Source organism: Gossypium arboreum, chromosome 10 (assembly GCF_025698485.1).
Source record: "Gossypium arboreum isolate Shixiya-1 chromosome 10, ASM2569848v2, whole genome shotgun sequence".
NCBI classification, from domain to species: domain Eukaryota; kingdom Viridiplantae; phylum Streptophyta; class Magnoliopsida; order Malvales; family Malvaceae; genus Gossypium; species Gossypium arboreum.
In genome coordinates this window covers 23,084,178-23,102,576 of record NC_069079.1, presented here as the reverse complement: position 1 = coordinate 23,102,576, position 18,399 = coordinate 23,084,178, and the positions used below count along the sequence as shown (strand labels likewise).

General features: G+C 34.7%; 1 protein-coding gene and 1 long non-coding RNA gene across 4 annotated transcripts; one reads left to right on the top strand and one right to left on the bottom strand.

Annotated features, from left to right (window-relative positions):
- Positions 1–153: 153 nt before the first annotated feature.
- Positions 154–7,222, top strand: LOC108453856 (auxin response factor 1). Of its 3 annotated transcripts, none has more exons than XM_017752209.2 (16): positions 154–426; positions 554–575; positions 1,199–1,331; positions 1,479–1,585; positions 2,209–2,304; positions 2,394–2,450; positions 2,634–2,786; positions 2,904–2,988; positions 3,664–3,754; positions 3,853–4,017; positions 4,643–4,762; positions 4,842–4,917; positions 5,019–5,187; positions 5,261–5,745; positions 6,106–6,296; positions 6,607–7,222. In XM_017752209.2, the coding sequence occupies exons 3-16, from the start codon at positions 1,286–1,288 to the stop codon at positions 6,785–6,787; spliced, it is 2,022 nt and encodes a 673-aa protein (XP_017607698.1). In that variant the 5' UTR covers positions 154–426; positions 554–575; positions 1,199–1,285; the 3' UTR covers positions 6,788–7,222. The 3 variants fall into 3 exon arrangements, with proteins under 3 accessions (XP_017607698.1, XP_017607714.1, XP_017607705.1); XM_017752225.2 differs by having other exon boundaries at positions 235–426; positions 1,235–1,331; XM_017752216.2 differs by having other exon boundaries at positions 235–426; positions 1,230–1,331.
- On the bottom strand, positions 6,753–7,794 carry LOC128281866 (uncharacterized). The gene is made up of 2 exons (XR_008272142.1): positions 7,630–7,794; positions 6,753–7,519 (listed from the first exon to the last, which is right to left on the bottom strand). It is a non-coding gene; the product is annotated as an uncharacterized LOC128281866 (long non-coding RNA).
- Between the last annotated feature and the right edge of the window lie 10,605 nt (positions 7,795–18,399).

Genomic DNA, 18,399 nt, shown 5'->3' with positions numbered 1-18,399 from the left:
AGCATTCAATTTCAATGAGTCCTAATTTTTTTATTTTAACATGATTTAGTTATTATGAAATTTAAATAAAATTAGTTTTATAGATAAAAAATATTATTTCAATGAATTAAAAACATTATGTTTATTTTTCAGAAAACATATAATAATATTCATAAATTTAAGTCAATGATATAAAATAGTGGGAAAAAGACTAAATCTATATTTATTTATGATAATAGAAAGATAAAAATAATAATGGGGATTTCTTTTAAATTTTTATAGGTGTATTTAGAAGAGAGAGGAAGAAATAAGGGCTAAAAACAAAAGAAAAAACCTAGAGAGAGAGTGTTTGTGTGTAAGAAAAAGAACAGAAAAAGAGGCAGCCATAGCCAAAAGAGCTCTTGTCGGCTTCGACCGAACATTGACGCAAACAAACTTATTTACACTGTTCGCCTCCCTCCTTTCTTCTTCCTTTTGTTTCTATTTTTTTTTTCTTTTCAATTACTTTGTATATTTTTTTTTTGGATCTGCTTTGTGTTTTCAAGCCTAATTTTTGTTTCTTTGGATCCTCCAGATTGAACAGAGAGCACTCAAAGGTAAGTTATTTTCCCCTCTTCAAATTAGTAAATTTTTTGGGGTACTTTGATTGCTCAGAAATGGAAGAAAATAGGGGAAGAAATGCTCATTTTCTGTTGCACTTGTTGACTGAAAATTTTGCTTACTGGTCACCAATTAGTTTTGTTCACTATTCCTCTTTTATATATATATATTTTGAGAAATAAAATATATAATTAGACCCTTTTTATCAGATCTCAGCTCATTTTTTTCATTCTTTTCTATCTTTCTCACATATGTGATACGTATGCGCGAAGATTGTGATTTCTGTAATTGCAGAATCGCCGGGTCTTTAAGAGTCATTGAATTTATTTATTTATATTGTAAACAGCAGTTTGGATCATTAGAATTGTTGGGTTTCTTTTCACTTTTCATTTTTGTTGGTCCATTTCGTTGTTGTAGGGACTTGTTAATATTCGGGTTCCTATAAGGCTCAAAATAGGGTAGAGGTAGACTGACACAGAGGTAGCAATTAGTAATTAAGGGTTTTGATCAGTCAGCTTTGTAGGATAATCAGAACGAACAATAATGTAACCTCAATTGTAAATGCAATCTTAATTAATGGTTTTGCACTATATTTACATGTTTACTTCTATAAATTCAGTGTTGTATCCTTTAATACAACCAATCTTCAGCACAGGGTTTCCATTGAGTGATTGCTTTCTGCTGGTTTCTTTTGGAGGGCGTTTCTATGGCTTTTCCGGCATCAGAAATTCCATCTGCTGAACAACAAGCAGGTTTGTGTATTTTTACATGGTCTACATATTTTCCTAAGTTTTAAATGTGTCAAACTGAAATTTAGTTTCTTGGTATCACAAAATATTACGATGACTTATTACTTTTTCTTAAATTTTTTCTTCCCTATCTCTTTTATGTGATCACAGATGATCCTTTATATCGTGAACTATGGCATGCCTGTGCTGGACCTCTTGTCACACTTCCTCGTGTAGGGGAGCGTGTTTATTACTTCCCACAAGGTCACATGGAACAAGTATGTCTACTGTACTGTAAATTTTTGAATCTGATATCTTTTTGATATTGATTATTTTTCGAAATTTAAGGCGATAGTCCACTTTGACGTGTTCTTAAAATGTTGGTTGGATTGGTTTGTGAACCTTTTTCATAGTGTTCTTGTTTTGAACATTCTATATTAGTTAATGCAGTTATCGTGTGGTACTTGTAAGCACTTGCTTCTTGCTCTCTTTTTGGTGAGTCACTGATAATAGTATGTGCAAGTAAAAATATGAAAAGGTCATATGCAGTGTCTTGAAACATTATTAATATATGTTGTCAATCATATTTGAGGATTGGTAACAATTCATATGATACAATGAATTATAGAAGGTTTATAGAAAGATATAATTTCTTTTGAGAATGTATACCATTCAATAAGATCACAATATCTCATCTGCATTTCATAATGTTTACTGTCAAGTTTGTGTTTGTTACATATTTTCAAGATTATTTACAATGCTTTTCTGATTGAAGACTTCTTTCCTGTATGATCAGTCATTAATTATCAAATTTTAGGTGTAAGTTTTTAACTTGACACAATGTTCATTCTATTAATCTCTAGTATCTAACTTTTTGTTTCTTTTTATTCTTTATGTACAGCTTGAGGCATCAATGCATCAAGGGTTAGAACACCAAATGCCTTCATTCGATCTGCCATCTAAAATACTTTGCAAAGTGGCTTCTGTTCAGCGTAAGGTATGTTACTCATACTCCTTGGTTTTACGTTCTTTTGAGTTTTACTTGTCAGTTTCCTTATGCTAAGTAATTTTTACCTCCAATCGCAGGCTGAACCTGATACAGATGAAGTTTATGCCCAAATAACCCTGGTACCTGAAGTAGATGTGAGCTCTCTTCCACTTTTTGCCCCTTTTTCTCTCTTTAATTCAATTATGACATATAGCTGATGTTGGAAGCTATATTTAGTTTCCAGAATATCTTGTTGGAATTACTTTGAATGAGCAGCATATGTATATCTTTCTACACTTTCGCTGCCTTCACTTATGTTTTCCTCCAATATGGTCCAGCAAAGTGAGGTTATGAGCCCAGATGATCCACTTCAAGAACCTGAAAGGTGCATAGTCCATTCATTTTGCAAGACTCTTACTGCTTCCGACACAAGCACCCATGGTGGATTCTCAGTTTTGCGCCGGCATGCAGATGATTGTCTGCCCCCGCTGGTCAGCTTAAACACATTGATTGCATTTCCTTCATTGATTGCATTTCCTTCATTTTGAATTTGAGGTATTCCATTAAGTTAGAATTTTTCTGAAACTTCTATGCGGTTCTTGTCCCAGGACATGACACAGCAGCCACCATGGCAGGAACTGATTGCAACTGATCTGCATGGAAATGAATGGCATTTTCGGCATATTTTTCGAGGTTATATATCATTGCTTTTTTGGCTGATGTTTTTATAGGTTGCCTTAGTGAGAGCTGGAAATCTTCAATCATCTAAGCTGTAAGCTTGGTCAAAGTTGTTTTGCACTTGTTCTATCTGGTTACTCGGAGCATTTCTTTACCGTCTACATGTGCAACTTTTACTTTTTGAATTTGGATAAAGTTTTATGAACGTAGAGTTAGAGACAAATAAGTCATCTTATTTCCTTGAATCAAGGAGCTTGAAAATTATGTAGGTCATAGTTTGTCAGAATTAGAGAAGAGCCTTTTGACACGTGTTGGTTGTGATCAAGATTCCTGGAGTTGGAGCCACTTATCACGTTCAAATGACTAAGTTAATATTACATCTTTTAATGATTTGGTATTTGTCCGGTCTCGTGAAGTTGTTGTAGAAACTGGAAGAACTGATTTCCTAAGTTGAAAGCTCAAGAAGTTAAAAGAAAAATTGTTTTGCATCAATTCCTTTATATTATTCTTTACTTTACAGGTATGCATTTAAAATTGAAAGAAAATGTGGTATTGTAATTGTATTATATAGTTTTTTCTTTGGAGACATCTATTACTTATATCTATGATAGTGTGCTTATAGTGATATGAAGGTACTATTGTTTCTTGCATCCCATTCCTCATCATTAAAAAGTTAAATACTATCTGCAGGACAACCTAGGCGCCACTTGCTCACTACTGGGTGGAGTGTCTTTGTTAGTTCCAAAAAGCTAGTAGCTGGAGATGCTTTCATATTCCTGAGGCAATATCTTTCTTGACAAATCCATTAACTGTTCTTTTTTGTTACATTTGTTTATTTCACTGCCTAATCACTATCCATTCATATTTGCTGCTCTCCAGGGGTGCTAATGGGGAGCTGCGTGTTGGAGTGAGGAGGCTTATGAGACAACAGGCAAATATGCCTTCTTCTGTTATATCTAGTCATAGCATGCATCTTGGGGTGCTTGCCACTGCATCTCATGCCCTTTCTACGCGAAGTATGTTTTCCATCTTCTACAAGCCCAGGTTTGTATTTTTTTCATCCTGCAAAGCCATCCAATTGTAACCCTATGTCATCATATTTTTTATCAATATTCTTACCCATTTTTGTAGTTGTTGTTAATATGTTATTACAATTAGTTGTCCATTCATTTTATTTGCTATTTAATTAAAATGAAGAAATTGTATGTTGCAGATTTTGAGTTAATTAATGTTAGCACATTTTATTTATAATCATTATTGTTTGGCCCTGAATTTTGATTATTTGTGGATTAAAGTTGTAGGTATCTTTTTCTCTTCTAAGGTCATTATTTATTCTTCCTTCACCATGTATTAAATATACTCTTCTTGAAGAGTGAGCTGCGTTAGATTTTGGTATATCTATTCAGATGCGATAATTTAAGAAGGTGATAGGGTTTAGGGTATGATATGCATGCTCTTGCTCTATGCCTGTACATTTCTGTTTTTTTCTCTCTTCATATTTTCTGCCATTTTTAGTGGGGTCCAATGAACTAAAGTTCTTTTTTAAGTCCCCATTTGTAAAGATTTCTTGAAATTTATAGCCCTGATTAAATAAAATTGAGTAATTATTGTGTTCTGTATGTATTTGTTGAAAAAGGAAATTTGTTCTAACAACCATTCTATTTACTAGAACAAGTTTGTCTGAGTTCATAGTGAGTGTAAACAAATTTCTTGAAGCTCAAAGCCATAAGCTATCAGTTGGGATGAGGTTCAAAATGAGATTTGAGGGTGAAGAGGTACCTGAAAGAAGGTATTCGTCTGACCGAATTGTTTTTTCTAGTAGTAGGAAATCAGTAGTGCTTGTTAACCTGTAAAGACACTGCCTGCAGATTCAGTGGCACAATTGTTGGTGTTGAGGATAATAAATCATCTGCATGGGCTGATTCTGAGTGGAGATCTCTCAAGGTTAACCGGTTTCTTCTGTAATTTCTTGTTCTCCATTGAGGCAAGACATTTCTTGGGATATTTGACTTCTGAACACTTCTTACAATTTTGACTCTTGTCAGGTTCAATGGGATGAACCTTCATCCATCATACGTCCTGATAGGGTGTCCCCATGGGAATTAGAGCCTCTTGTTGCAACTAGTAACTCTTCCATCTCACAACCTGCACAAAGGAACAAGCGGGCTAGGCCACCCGTTCTACCTTCACCATCTTCAGATCTTTCTTCACTTGGTACATTTGTTTACTTGTCAACACCCTTATCTAGCTATTGCTTGAGATTTTAATTGACCACTTTATGCTACAGGTATATGGAAATCACCAGTTGAATCTCCTTTCTCGTATTGTGATGCACAACGTGGGCACCCATCACCTAAATTATCCTCCACTGCAAAGCCTAATTCTGTTGGCTTTAGTAGGAATAGCTCCCTGGCTGCAGTTTCTAGCAGCTCAATGTATTGGCCTAACCGAGTTGAGAATGTTACAGAATCTGTTGCACCAGTTGTGAACAAAGAATCTAGTGAAAGAAAGCAGGGAACTGGGAATGGCTGCAGACTTTTTGGTATTCAGTTACTTGACAAAATAAACATGGAAGAAAATTCACCTGTGGCTACAATTTCTGGGACTGGTGTGGATGACCAGCCACTTCATTCACTAGATGCTAATTCTGACCAGCAATCTGATCCATCAAATCTTAATCAGTCTGATCTTCCTTCTATAAGTTGTGAACCTGAGAAGTGCCTGAGATCTCCTCAGGAGTCACAGAGCAAGCAAATTCGGAGCTGCACAAAGGTCATTCAATCACCCTTCTTTTTTTTTAATAAAAAAAATGCTTGAGAAGAAAATACCTTTGCATGCTAGAATCCCCTGAAAATTCCACAATACCTTTTGTTGTCAAATTTACATATATTTATGACTTTTGACAAGCTCTGTTTGCATTTTTCTTCATGCTTGGGGAACATTGTAGAGATCCTTCTTAAAAGATTGATTTTACATTCTAGTGAACCTCACTTGTGTATTTAAGAAGCACTTAAATGTGCAAATGTACTGTAGTATATCTATTTCTCTATTGTACATTCTATGAGATGATTTGTGTGCATGTCACTACTAATATGGTAGCATTTTATTAAACAAGCATATCTTTTTTTTCAGGTTCACATGCAAGGTATGGCAGTTGGAAGGGCTGTTGATTTGACACGATTCGACTGTTATGAGGATTTGCTAAAGAAGCTGGAATACATGTTTGACATTAAAGGTCAGCTTTGTGGATCAACAAAGAATTGGCAAGTTGTCTATACCGATGATGAAGATGACATGATGATGGTTGGGGATGATCCCTGGAAGTAAGTTCAATCTTCCTATCTCTAAATGGGGCTATATTCTTGTTTGGAGGACATTCTTAAATCCTTCACTTGCATTCTTGTTTGATTGAAATGTTTAAGAGAACTGTATATGATATGTTGAGAAATAAGCTTAACCTATTTTTTTCGTCTTCAACCATACATCAGACAGTTTCCATTATTATTGGGAGAATGATAAATTGAAATGAAATTTTTGGGAAGTTCAGAAAAAATCTAATTGTGTTTTTTATGATACAGTGTAAATCTGAGTTCTGTACTGATTCCTTTTGATCCTGTGAACCTTCAATTGCAGTGAGTTTTGCAGCATGGTGAGGAAAATTTTTATCTATACATCAGAGGAAGTCCGGAAGTTATCACCTAAGATAAAACTTCCGGTGAATGATGATGATGATGATAGCAAAGCAACCAAGGCTGGGGTTGACACAGTTATCAACCCTGAAGATCGTTCATCGATCGTTGGTCAAGGGTGCTAAAGTAACCACACCTTTACGCACATCAGGAACATAGTGCTTCCATAGAAGAGTTTTGAGAAAAAAGGAAGCTAGTGCTCAAGATTTTGTTTATATATATATATGCATTACCCAGATGATATATCACAATTGACATCGCAAGTCTGAAACAGCTTCTATATCTAGGAAACTGCTGTTGTGTCAACAAATTCATCTGGAATGTGAGATTTGCATTGCCTGAAAGATGATGGGGTTCAGGTTTAGATTTTTTCTTTTTCCTTTTTTTAATTCTTCTTTAAAGTTTTTGCTAAAGCAACTCTCATAGGGGGAATTGTTCATTTGGATTTGAAATAGTCCGGAAAGTTTATTTCTTTTGCCCTATTATTCTTTTCTTAAGTCTATTTGTTTTTTTTTCTTTATATATAATATACATAACATGACATATGTGTCCTTTGTATATATGTATATATAGTTTGTCTCATTTCATTTGGATACCTTCGCTGTACTTTTATGTTGGTTTATCAAGAAATGTGGAAGGAGTGAATTTGATTCTGCATTTTGTGAGGAATTAGCTGAACATTCCAACTTCGTCAGAGCTTTGATATGGGATTCCGGACTACTGCCGGGTTATGCTAAGCAGTGAGCAACCCTGTCACGAGGCCAGCCAACTCGACCAAGGAATTCTGGTAAAAGAACTACCAGATGAAAGCCTCAACATGTTTTGCGGTGGTCGAAAACCCAACTGTGAAGCTGCTGCTAAATATATATAAAAACAAACAACAATCAGTTAAAAAGATTCATGTAAAAGAATCAATCAAGGAATTCATTGTTTTTCACTTTATTACTAGTGAATCAGATTGGCCTACATTCAAGTTCCCAACCAACTGAAAGAGACGGAAAATAAAGAAAAAGAAAGGGTAGAAAGAAAACGAACTCCATGGAACTTGTTTCGGCATAGCTTACATTATGCCTAAAATAGAAATAGGTTCCTTAAAAGGCAATTATTTTCCTTGTATATTTTGGGTTTATAAGAGGGTGTAACGTATCAAATTCTCGGAAGAAATTTATTGAAGAAAGAAGCGAGAAATTTTAGGAGAGAATGAGAGAGGCGAGCAATTGATTCCTTCTATTTTTATAACTGCTTCAGGTGTCCTTCACTCGTAATAAAAGAGGGAAAAATAGCCAGTAATGGCCTGGCGACGGTTAATTGAAACGGATTATTTTGTGCTAACAATCTAAGCCAAATGCATTGTTTCATTAAACGATTCCAGATCCCCCTTAAACGCAGCATTTCGCTATTACAATTAAAATAGGATTAAAAAGTAACTAACATAACAACCATGAAAAAACGTAATTAACGGTAAAGAAAACAACCCATAAAAAGTATTCTGTAACAACCCGTTTTCAGTGAAATTGGAATAGTGATTTTGGGACCACAAATTTAATATGAGAACATTTATTTTAATATTATTTTAATATCTATAGTATGTTAGTAAGTTCGTATAAAAATTTCGTTAAGAAATTTTATCGTTTGCATGCTTAATTTGGAAAAAAAAGATTAAATCGCATAAGGTGCAAAATTAGAGTTCTACAAGGTAAAGGTACTAAATAGCTATGATATTAAATGGTTAAGAGATTTATGTTGTAATTAGACCATTGTTGTTTTGAGTGGACTTTTATGGACACCATTTAAATTATTTTAAATGTTAATTACCAAGGTTAATTTTATAAATTAATAATTTAACATAAAATCAAATTAAAGAAAATTAAGGCATTAGTTGGTGTTCATCTTCTCCATCGAAATTAAGAAGAAGAAAACCCTCCATTTTTGGCACCTTGAGCTTTCGATTACCTATCTCTTGCAGGTAAGTGTTTTCATCTCATTTGTAATGATTTTTATGTTTTCGAGATTGTTGTAACTTAATCTAGCTAGCCCAGAAACTAATTTGCAAAACTGTTAAAAGGTTAGGGTTTTTCCATGAATGTGTTCATGTGATTTTTGATGTTTGATGGAAGAAAATGTAACACCCCTAACCCGTATCCGTCACCGGAATAGGGTTACGAGGCATTACCAGACTTATACACTAGTCCGAGTCATAAATTTGCATTCCAAATCAAAACTTTTCAAATTTTACAATAAAATCCCTAATATGGGCCTATGGGGCCCAATACATGCTTTATAAGTTATTTGGAACTAAACTGGTAACTTTAGAAAACTTTGAAAAAATTTTCTTGAAGTTAGGGGCACATGCCCATGTGACTAGCCCGTGTGGCTCCCATTGCCGTGTGGCCAGTCCGTGGGCAATTCTGACTAGCAATTTCTTAAGCATCAAAGGGGCACACGGCTTGGGCACACGCCCATGTGGCTAGGCCTTCTGGTAAACTGATTTTTCACCATTTTTAAGCTATTTTCACAAGATTTTGACACACGATCATGCTTGAAACCTGTGTCCTTCATACGACCAAAACATACAGCTGTGTCTTTTGCCCGTGTACTATCGTGACTTCATATTTAAGGATGCAGGGGACACACGGTCATTTCACACGCCCGTGGGCTTACCGTGTGTCACACACGCCCGTTTGTCTAACCATATGGACGAAAATAGGCCATTTTAGACCACTTTTCTCACCCCAAACTTAACCATTTTCCTGTACCAAATTTATAAGTATCTACCAACCAATTCAACAAATTTCTAACATTCAAAACAACATATTTTTATATTAATCCACAACATACCAATCTTAAACATGCTCCACTAATCACTCTAATGACTTGATTACAAACTAAAATATTAAGTTGTTATTTAACCATAAAAGCTTATACATGCCATTATAACAAAATAGATTTATTATTTTTACCAAAATAAAGGGATTGATAGTGTGATGATAGCTCCGACCCAATTCCAACCTTCACAAGCTTTGAGCACTATAAAATAGGAAAACTATAAACCTAGTAAGCATAAATGCTTTGTAAGTTCATATAACCAAACTACACTTACCATTCATGTTCATCAAGTAATTCATACATTAAGTAATATGTCCATTAACTTAGTTAATTAGTAATTAAGGCCTATACACAATCATTCAACCAATTGATTAGTTTCCAAAAATACTAAAATGCATAGATGAGCTCATCATGCCATTTCTCTTTATATCACTATTTATGTTGTTACCGCTGAATTATTGAATTTCTGATAGACCTTTCATTTTCCAGTTGTACATCTGAGATGTACATTCCTTTCCAAGTGGTACACACAAAGTATACCTTTCCTTTTCATATAGTATACACAAAGTATACCTAACATTTCCAAGTGTACACACAAATTGTACATAACCTTTTCAAGTTGTATCATTTGGGTACACAAATCCTTTTCAAGTATTACCCTTTTGTTTACATTCCTTTTCATAATGAGATCAACAAATTATCCTTTCAGAACAACCTTTACTGCAACATATGCAGGATCTCATATACACAGTAATCACCTGTCCAATAAGAAATTAATATTCAAACGGATTCATGTAATATTTCATCATTTACATGTAAATCACAAATCAATATTGGTTTATTACATGTACATACCAATTACAAATCATGATGCATATAATTCAACAATCAATTCAACACATTTACATGTTTAATTTAGTTATACGAACTTACCTTGACAATTGATCGTATCTACTAATCCGAAACTTTTTCTTTCCCTAGGCTCAGAAATTGAAATTCATGAAATTTACTCCTTATTCCAAGCTTATTCAAAATTCCAATATAACTTTTACAGCACATGTATTTCATAAATTTTAGAATTTTTCCAAGAATTTCACTACTTTGCAATTTAGTCCCTACACATGCTTTCACTAAAATTCACTTTGTAAAAGTGGTTTATCTATCAATAATCTTTCATTTTCTATCAAAAACTTTCAATTTACAGAATATTCATCCATGGGTAATTTTCTAAACTTTAATTTCTTTTAAATTTAATCCCCCCAAAAAGAGATTAATCTTTGCCGATCTCAAAAATATAAAAATCACTAAAAACGGGACATAGAACTTACCAATTCAAGTTTGAAAATTTTTCTTTCTCTCTCCTAGGATTTCCATGTATTTTATGGAGAAGATGATGATATAAAATAAGTTTTATTCTATTTAATTTTTTATCATATATTAATCTATTCACTTTCCAATTTTGTCCTTGCATCTTTTCAATTTTCCATGGATGAGTCACTAAAAAATATCTACATTTTTTTATCAATGGCCTAATTGCCATATAAGGACCTCACATTTTGAATTCTCTAGCTATATAATCCCTATAGCTATTAGTATACAACTTTAACATTTTATTCAATTTAGTCCTTTTTGCAATTAGACACATAATTGATAAAATTTTTCTATAAAAATTTCCATGCGATATTCCTATCATAATACCTATCTATAAAAATAATTTCATTTTTCAGACTCGGATTTGTGGTCCCAAAACCACTATTCTGATTTCACTGAAATTAGACTGTTACAACTCTCCGCCTTAAGGATTTTCGTCCTCAAAAATCTTACCAGTGAAGAGGTTCGGGTACTACCTTTTCATGATATCTTCAGTTCCCAAGTAGCTTCTTCAATTCCATGTTTATGCCAAAGAACCTTTACCAATGCTATCTTTTTATTTCTTAACTTTTTTGTTTCTAGTGATAAGATCTTAATTGGTTCCTCACTATATGTCATGTCAGGCTGAATTTCCACTTCTGTTGGAGAGATATCATGTGATGGATCCGATCGATACCGTCTTAACATTGACACATGAAAAACATTATGAATTCTCTCAAGTTCTGGCGGTAATGCTAACCGATAAGCTACCAGTCCAATTCTTTCAATGATCTCATATGGTCCAGTAAACCGAGGACTTAATTTTCTTTTACGGCCAAACCGGAGAACTTTCTTCCAGGGTGACACTTTCAAGAATACCTTATCACCAATCTCAATCTCAAACTCAATTTCTTTTCTTTTAAGATCAACATAAGACTTTTGTCTGTCTGAAGCTGCTTTCAGGCTGTCTTGTATCACCTTTACCTTTTTTTTCAGTTTCCCGAATTAAATCAATGCCATTAATCTTCTTTTCACTAAGTTCTGTCCAATACAATGGAGTTCTACATTTTCGACCATACAGAGCTTCATACGGTGCCATTTTGATGGTGGATTGGTAACGATTATTATAAGCAAACTCAACCAAAGGAAAATATTTTTCCCAGTTACTTTTAAACTCAAGTACACAACACCTTAGATGTCTTCTAAAATCTGTATCACTCGTTCTGATTGGCCATCAGTTTGGGGATGAAATGCAGTACTAAAATGCAACTGTGTCCCCAGTGCTTCTTGTAATTTATACCAAAATTGGGATGTAAACCGAGGATCTCTATCAGAGATAATAGAAACCGGTATATCGTGCAGTCTAACAATTTCAGAGACATACAATTTAGCCAACTTATATAATGAATAGTTTATACATACTAGTATAAAATGCGCCTATTTTATTAACCGATCCAAAATTACCCATATAACATCTCTCTTACTCGGAGACATAGGTAATCCCATTACAAAATCAATGGTAATTCCTTCCCATTTCCACTCCGGTATATTGATTGATTGTAATAACCTTGAAGGCACTTGATGCTCAGCTTTCACTTGTTGACATATTAAACATTTGGCTACGAATTCAGAAATATCTCTTTTCATTCCGACCACCAATACATCTTTTTCAAATCATTATACATTTTATTACTACCAGGATGAACTAACATTGTGCCATTATGAGCTTTATACAAAATCTTTTGTACCAGTTCTGAGTTCTTCGGAACACACATTCTGTTTTTAAACAATAAGCAATCATCAGACCCAATTTGAAACTCTAAATCAGAATTCTTTTGACATTGCTCCCGTTTAACTTGCAACCCATTGTCACTCTTCTGTGCTTCATAGATTTGTTGTATAAATATTGGTTTAGCTTTCAATTTAGCTACACAACCGAACCATCATCTGAACAAGATAACCAGGTGTTCATTGCTCTTAAATTAAATAAAGATTTCCTGCTCAGTGCATCCGCCACAACATTGGCCTTTCCCGAATGATAGTCAATAATCAAATCATAATAACTAGAGCCACATGCGTTGCCTCAAATTCAAGTCTTTCTATGTCATTAAATACTTCAGACTTTTATGGTCAGTGTAAATATGACATTTTTCACCATATAAATAATGTCGCCATATTTTCAATGCAAACACTATAGCTGCCAGTTCAAGATCATGTATCGGGTAATTTCTTTCATGTGGTTTTAAGTTGTCCTGAAGCATAGGCAACCATTTTACCTTCTCACATCAAAACACAACCTAAACCATTTAAAGATGCATCACTGTAAATTACAAATTCCTTACTCGATTCAGGTTGGACTAATATAGGTGCTTCAGTCAACAAAGTCTTCAATTTATCAAAGCTTTGCTGACATTTGTCATTCCACTCGAACTTTACATCTTTTTGTAACAGATGAGTCATCGGAAAAGCAATCATTGAAAATATTTTAACAAACCTCCGATAATACCCGGCTAAACCCAGAAAACTTCTGACCTCTGATACATTCTTTGGTGGATTCTAATTAATAATTGCTGAAATTTTACTCGAGTTAACCTGATGCCTTCAGCAGATACAATGTGACCAAGAAAGCTGACTTCTCGTAGCCAAAATTCACATTTACTAAACTTGGCATACAATTGTTTTTCCCGTAAATTTTTTAACACAATCCTCAAATATTCAGCATGTTCATCTTTACTTCGAGAATAAACTAAAATATCATCTATGAATACCATTGATAAACCGTAATTTATACATATTTTTACTTCATGCTTAGCATATTTTTGGATGAATTATCCTTATATTTGGTGAATTCGATGCTTCTAATCCTTTAATTTCATGTTTTATACTTAGGTGAGCATAGGAGAGAAAAAAGAGCGAGAAATGGGCCGAAAACGAAGAAAATAGACCAACATGTGAAATCAACACGGCTTGGACTTTCGTACACGGGCAAGCCACAAGCCCATGTCCTTTTAGTAGAATCGAGCACGACTTACACGGGTAGACCACATGCCCGTGTCTAATTAACAGACTCGAACACGTTTTGAAGTAATCGCACACGAGCGTGTCACACGGACGTGTCATTGTCGAGCCCAAGTCTAGTCCTATTCAGAAAAGGCCACTTTTAAGGGTTTAGAGGCATTATAAAGCCTATATAAACACCCCAGGAGGTACCAAAAGGAGATACACAGAGTAGGAGGCAGGGAATTACTCGAAGAAAGTCGATTGATCCATCTCAGAAGTCGGATTCACCTTCAAGACTGAAGATCTCCCTTCAATTCCTTCAATAGTTCTTGGGTTTTCTTTATGTTTTGTTATCATTATTCTTTTGAGATGTTTTCTTGCGTAAATATGAACTAAACCCCCTAAATACCTAAGGGGAATGAAACCTAAGACGGATCTTGTTATTATTATCTAAATTGTATGATAAATATTTGACTTGTTCTTAATTATGAATTCTTAATTCTTGCTTTAATATTCCAGGATATTGATTCAAGTATTGATGTGCTTATTCAGAGGAGTAAAAGTCCCTGTCTAAGACTAGATCTAACATAATTAAGCGGAGTCAATTGAACGCCTAGAGATAGGGTGACAAGATTTTGTCAGATTAGAATGAAACCTAATAAGGGAATCCATAGATCGAGTTAATGCAGCACTAGGGAGTTAATTAGAAAGATATTTCAATTAATCAACCTAGGGTTAGACGTTGTTAGTCTCGAGAGAGATAATAATATAAATTAGGGATTTCTACGGATCAAGTCAAGTGAATAAATTGTCTGATTCAGAGTCAATAACAAGTGAAGTCTAGGTGGATTTTTCCCTTAGGTATTGTCTAAATCATTCAGTTTTCCCAAAAGTTATTTCCCCAATTTACTTCTTGTGCATTCTTAGTTTAGTAATTAGTTTAGATAAAACAAACTCCTTTATTTTTAGGCTAGATAATAAAGAGAAAGTTAATACTAGTACTTTTAGTTCATTTGGGTTCAACATCCCAGTCTTGCCATCAGTTATACTACTGTTCGATAAGTTGCGCTTGCCTTTGTCATGATAATAGTTAGTTTTCAATAACGAACATTCATAAATTATAAAATTTATTGAACGTATCACATTACACGATCAACCACGACAAACCTATCTAAGAACGATCTGAAAATCCTGTTCATTAAATCCATAAACACTGCTGGTGCATTTGTTAATCCAATGGCATCACTAAGAATTCATAATGACCATATCTAGTTCTGAAAGTTGTCTCTGGAACATCTAAATTCTTCACTTGGAGCTGGTAATAACTTGAACGTAGATCAATCTTTGAATATACTGTAGCTCCATTCAACTGATCAAATAAGTCATCAATTCGAGGCAGTGGATATTTATTCTTTATAGTGACTTTGTTGAGTTTCAAGTAATCAATACACAACCTAAAAGATTTGTCTTTCTTCTTTACAAATAATACTGGAGCACCCCATGGTGAGAAACTAGGTCGAGCAAAACCCCTGTCAATTAATTCTTGTAACTGTACCTTCAACTCTTTCAACTCGGCAGGAGCCATTTAATAAGGTGCTATCGATATTGGTTTTGTTTCTGAAATTAGATCTATAGAGAATTTCACTTCTCTAACAGGTGGTAAGCCAAGCAATTCTTCCGGAAACACATCTGGAAACTCAGATACAACTGGCGCAGATTGAATCTTTGACTCGGTACCTTAGTATCCAACACATAAGCAAGATAAGCATCATATCCCTTCCTCATAAATTTTTTTGCTGCTATTGCTAAAATCACATTAAATAAACCATCTAGCTTGTTAGATTCAACATGAAGTAACTCACCATCTTGACATTTCAACACAATATACTTCTGCTTACAATTAACCACTGCATCATGTTGGGTTAACCAATCCATTCCCAATATCACATCGAATTCATCAAAAGGCAGTAGCATTAAATCAGCCAAGAAACATTTACCCTTTACTATAAGTGGACAGTTTTTACAAACTTTATCCATTTTTACACATTGACCCAAAGGATTTGAAACTTCCACCACAAATTCAGTGAATTCAACAGGTAAATTTTTAACATTTACTAAATTTATGCATATATACGAGTGTGTAGAACCTGGATCAATCAATGCAGTAATATCAGTATCTAGTAAAGAAAAAGTACCAGTAATGACATCTGGCGCTGAAACATCTTCTCGGGCTTGTATGGCATATGTTCTTGCAGGAGCTAGAGCCTCAGATTTAGCATTTGAATCTTTTGTAGTGCTTCGGCTACCACTAACATTTCTGGAATGTCTAGGTGGTCTGCCCCTTGAAGTAGTGTTACCTGGTTTTGAAGTCTATTCAGCATCTCTTTCTACTATTTCTAGACAATCTTTCAAGAGGTGATCAAATGAACTACATTTGTAACATGCACCGGTTTTCATTCGGTATTCACCAAAATGAAATTTATTACAGTGTTTACATTTTGGCTTCGCGTTTCCTACACTTCCAACACTAGTCACCGACGGCGACGAAGACTTGAGATTAAAGCGTTGAAAACCACGCTCGTTATCAGAATACCTAGCTGAAGTAGTAGATCCTTCTTGATACCTCTTTGATTTCTTTGAAGAAAATGATTGAGACCTACCAATAGGTCTTTTCCCAGAGGATTGAGTTTCTCTGTTTTCCTTCTTCTTTTCTTTACTTAGCTCTTCAGCTTTCTTTTCACGACCAACAAGTGCTGTAAACTCTCTTATTTCTAAAATACCAATCAGTAATTTTATATTTTCATTTAATCCTTCCTCGAAACATTTACACATTTCTGCCTCTGTTTGGACCCATTCACTAGCATATTGGCTTAACCGTACAAACTCCCTTTCATATTCTGCAACGGTCTTGTTCCTCTGCTTTAATTCTAAAAATTGTGTCCTTTTCTGATCTAGGAATCTTTGACTAATATATTTCTTTATGAATTCAGATTGAAAGAATTCCCAAGTAATATTTTCTTTTGAAACCACTGAACTTACAGTTTTCCACCAATAATAAGCCGTGTCATTTAACACAGATACAGCACATTTCAAGCATTCAGTTGGAGTACATGATAATTCGTCCAACACTCCAGTAGTATTTTGCAGCCAGAATTCAGCTTTTTTCAAATCATCATCAAGTATAGCTCTAAATTCCTCAGCCCTATATTTTCTGAGTTTATCCACTAGAGCCTTACCAATTCTAACAATTTCAATACTCGATGGTCTCTCAAGAATAGTCTGAGTATTTGGTGGGGGAGGTTGTGGTTGGGAAGCAGCAGAATTTCTTCTCAAATATTTAGGAAACCATTTATCTAACATTTCAAAGAAAACCTCTTTAACACATTCACTTTGGCTCTCTGATTCGGACCTTCTACTACTACTACCATCTGTAGCTCGTCGTACGGAAGCTTGAGAAGTACTCTCAGCTTCCTCAGATTCTGCTCTTGCTCGGTTGGAAGACATTTACTATATGAAAAACACATTTAAAATGGTCAGGAGATATCACACTATCATCAATTATATAATGGCCTATATAGTTAAATTCTCACTTGCAACGTTAGTTTGAGAATCGGCTAAACCGTAGCTTTGATACCACTAAATGTAACACCCCTAACCCGTATCCATAACTGAAATAGGATTACGAGGCATTACCGGACTTATATACTAGCATTTATACAAAACCGAGTCATAAATTTGCATTCCAAATCAAAACTTTTCAAATTTTACCATAAAGTCCCTAATATGGGCCTACGGGGCCCAATACATGCTTTAGAAGTGATTTGGAACTAAATCGGTAACTTTGGAAAACTTTGAAAAATATTTCTTGAAGTTAGGGGCACATGCCCATGTGGCCAGCCCATGTGGCTCCCATGGCTGTGTGGCCAGCCCGTAGGCAATTTTGACTTGCAATTTCTTAAGCATCAAAGGGGCACACGGCTGGGCACACGCCCATGTGGCTAGGCCTTCTGGTAAACTAATTTTTCACCATTTTTAAGCCATTTTCACACGATTTTGACACACAACCATGGTTGAAACCCGTGTCCTTCATACGATCAAATCACACGGCTGTGTCTTTTTTCCCGTGTACTATCCTGACTTTATATTTAAGGATACAGGGGACACACGGTCATTTCACATGCTCATGGGCTTACCGTATGTCACACACGGCCTAGACACACGCTCGTGTGTCTAACCATGTGGACAAAAATAGGTCGTTTTAGACCACTTTTCTCACCCCAAACTTAACCATTTTCCTGTACCAAATTTATAAGTATCTACCAACCAATTCAACAAATTTCTAACATTCAAAACAACATGTTTTTATATTAATCCACAACATACCAATCTTAAACATGCTCCACCAGTCACTCTAATGACTTGATTATAAACTAAAATATTAAGTTGTTATTTAACCACAAAAGTTTATACATGCCATTATAAAAAAATAGATTTATCATTTTTACCAAAATAAAGGGATTGATAGTGTGATGTAGCTCCAACCGAATTTCAACCTTCACGA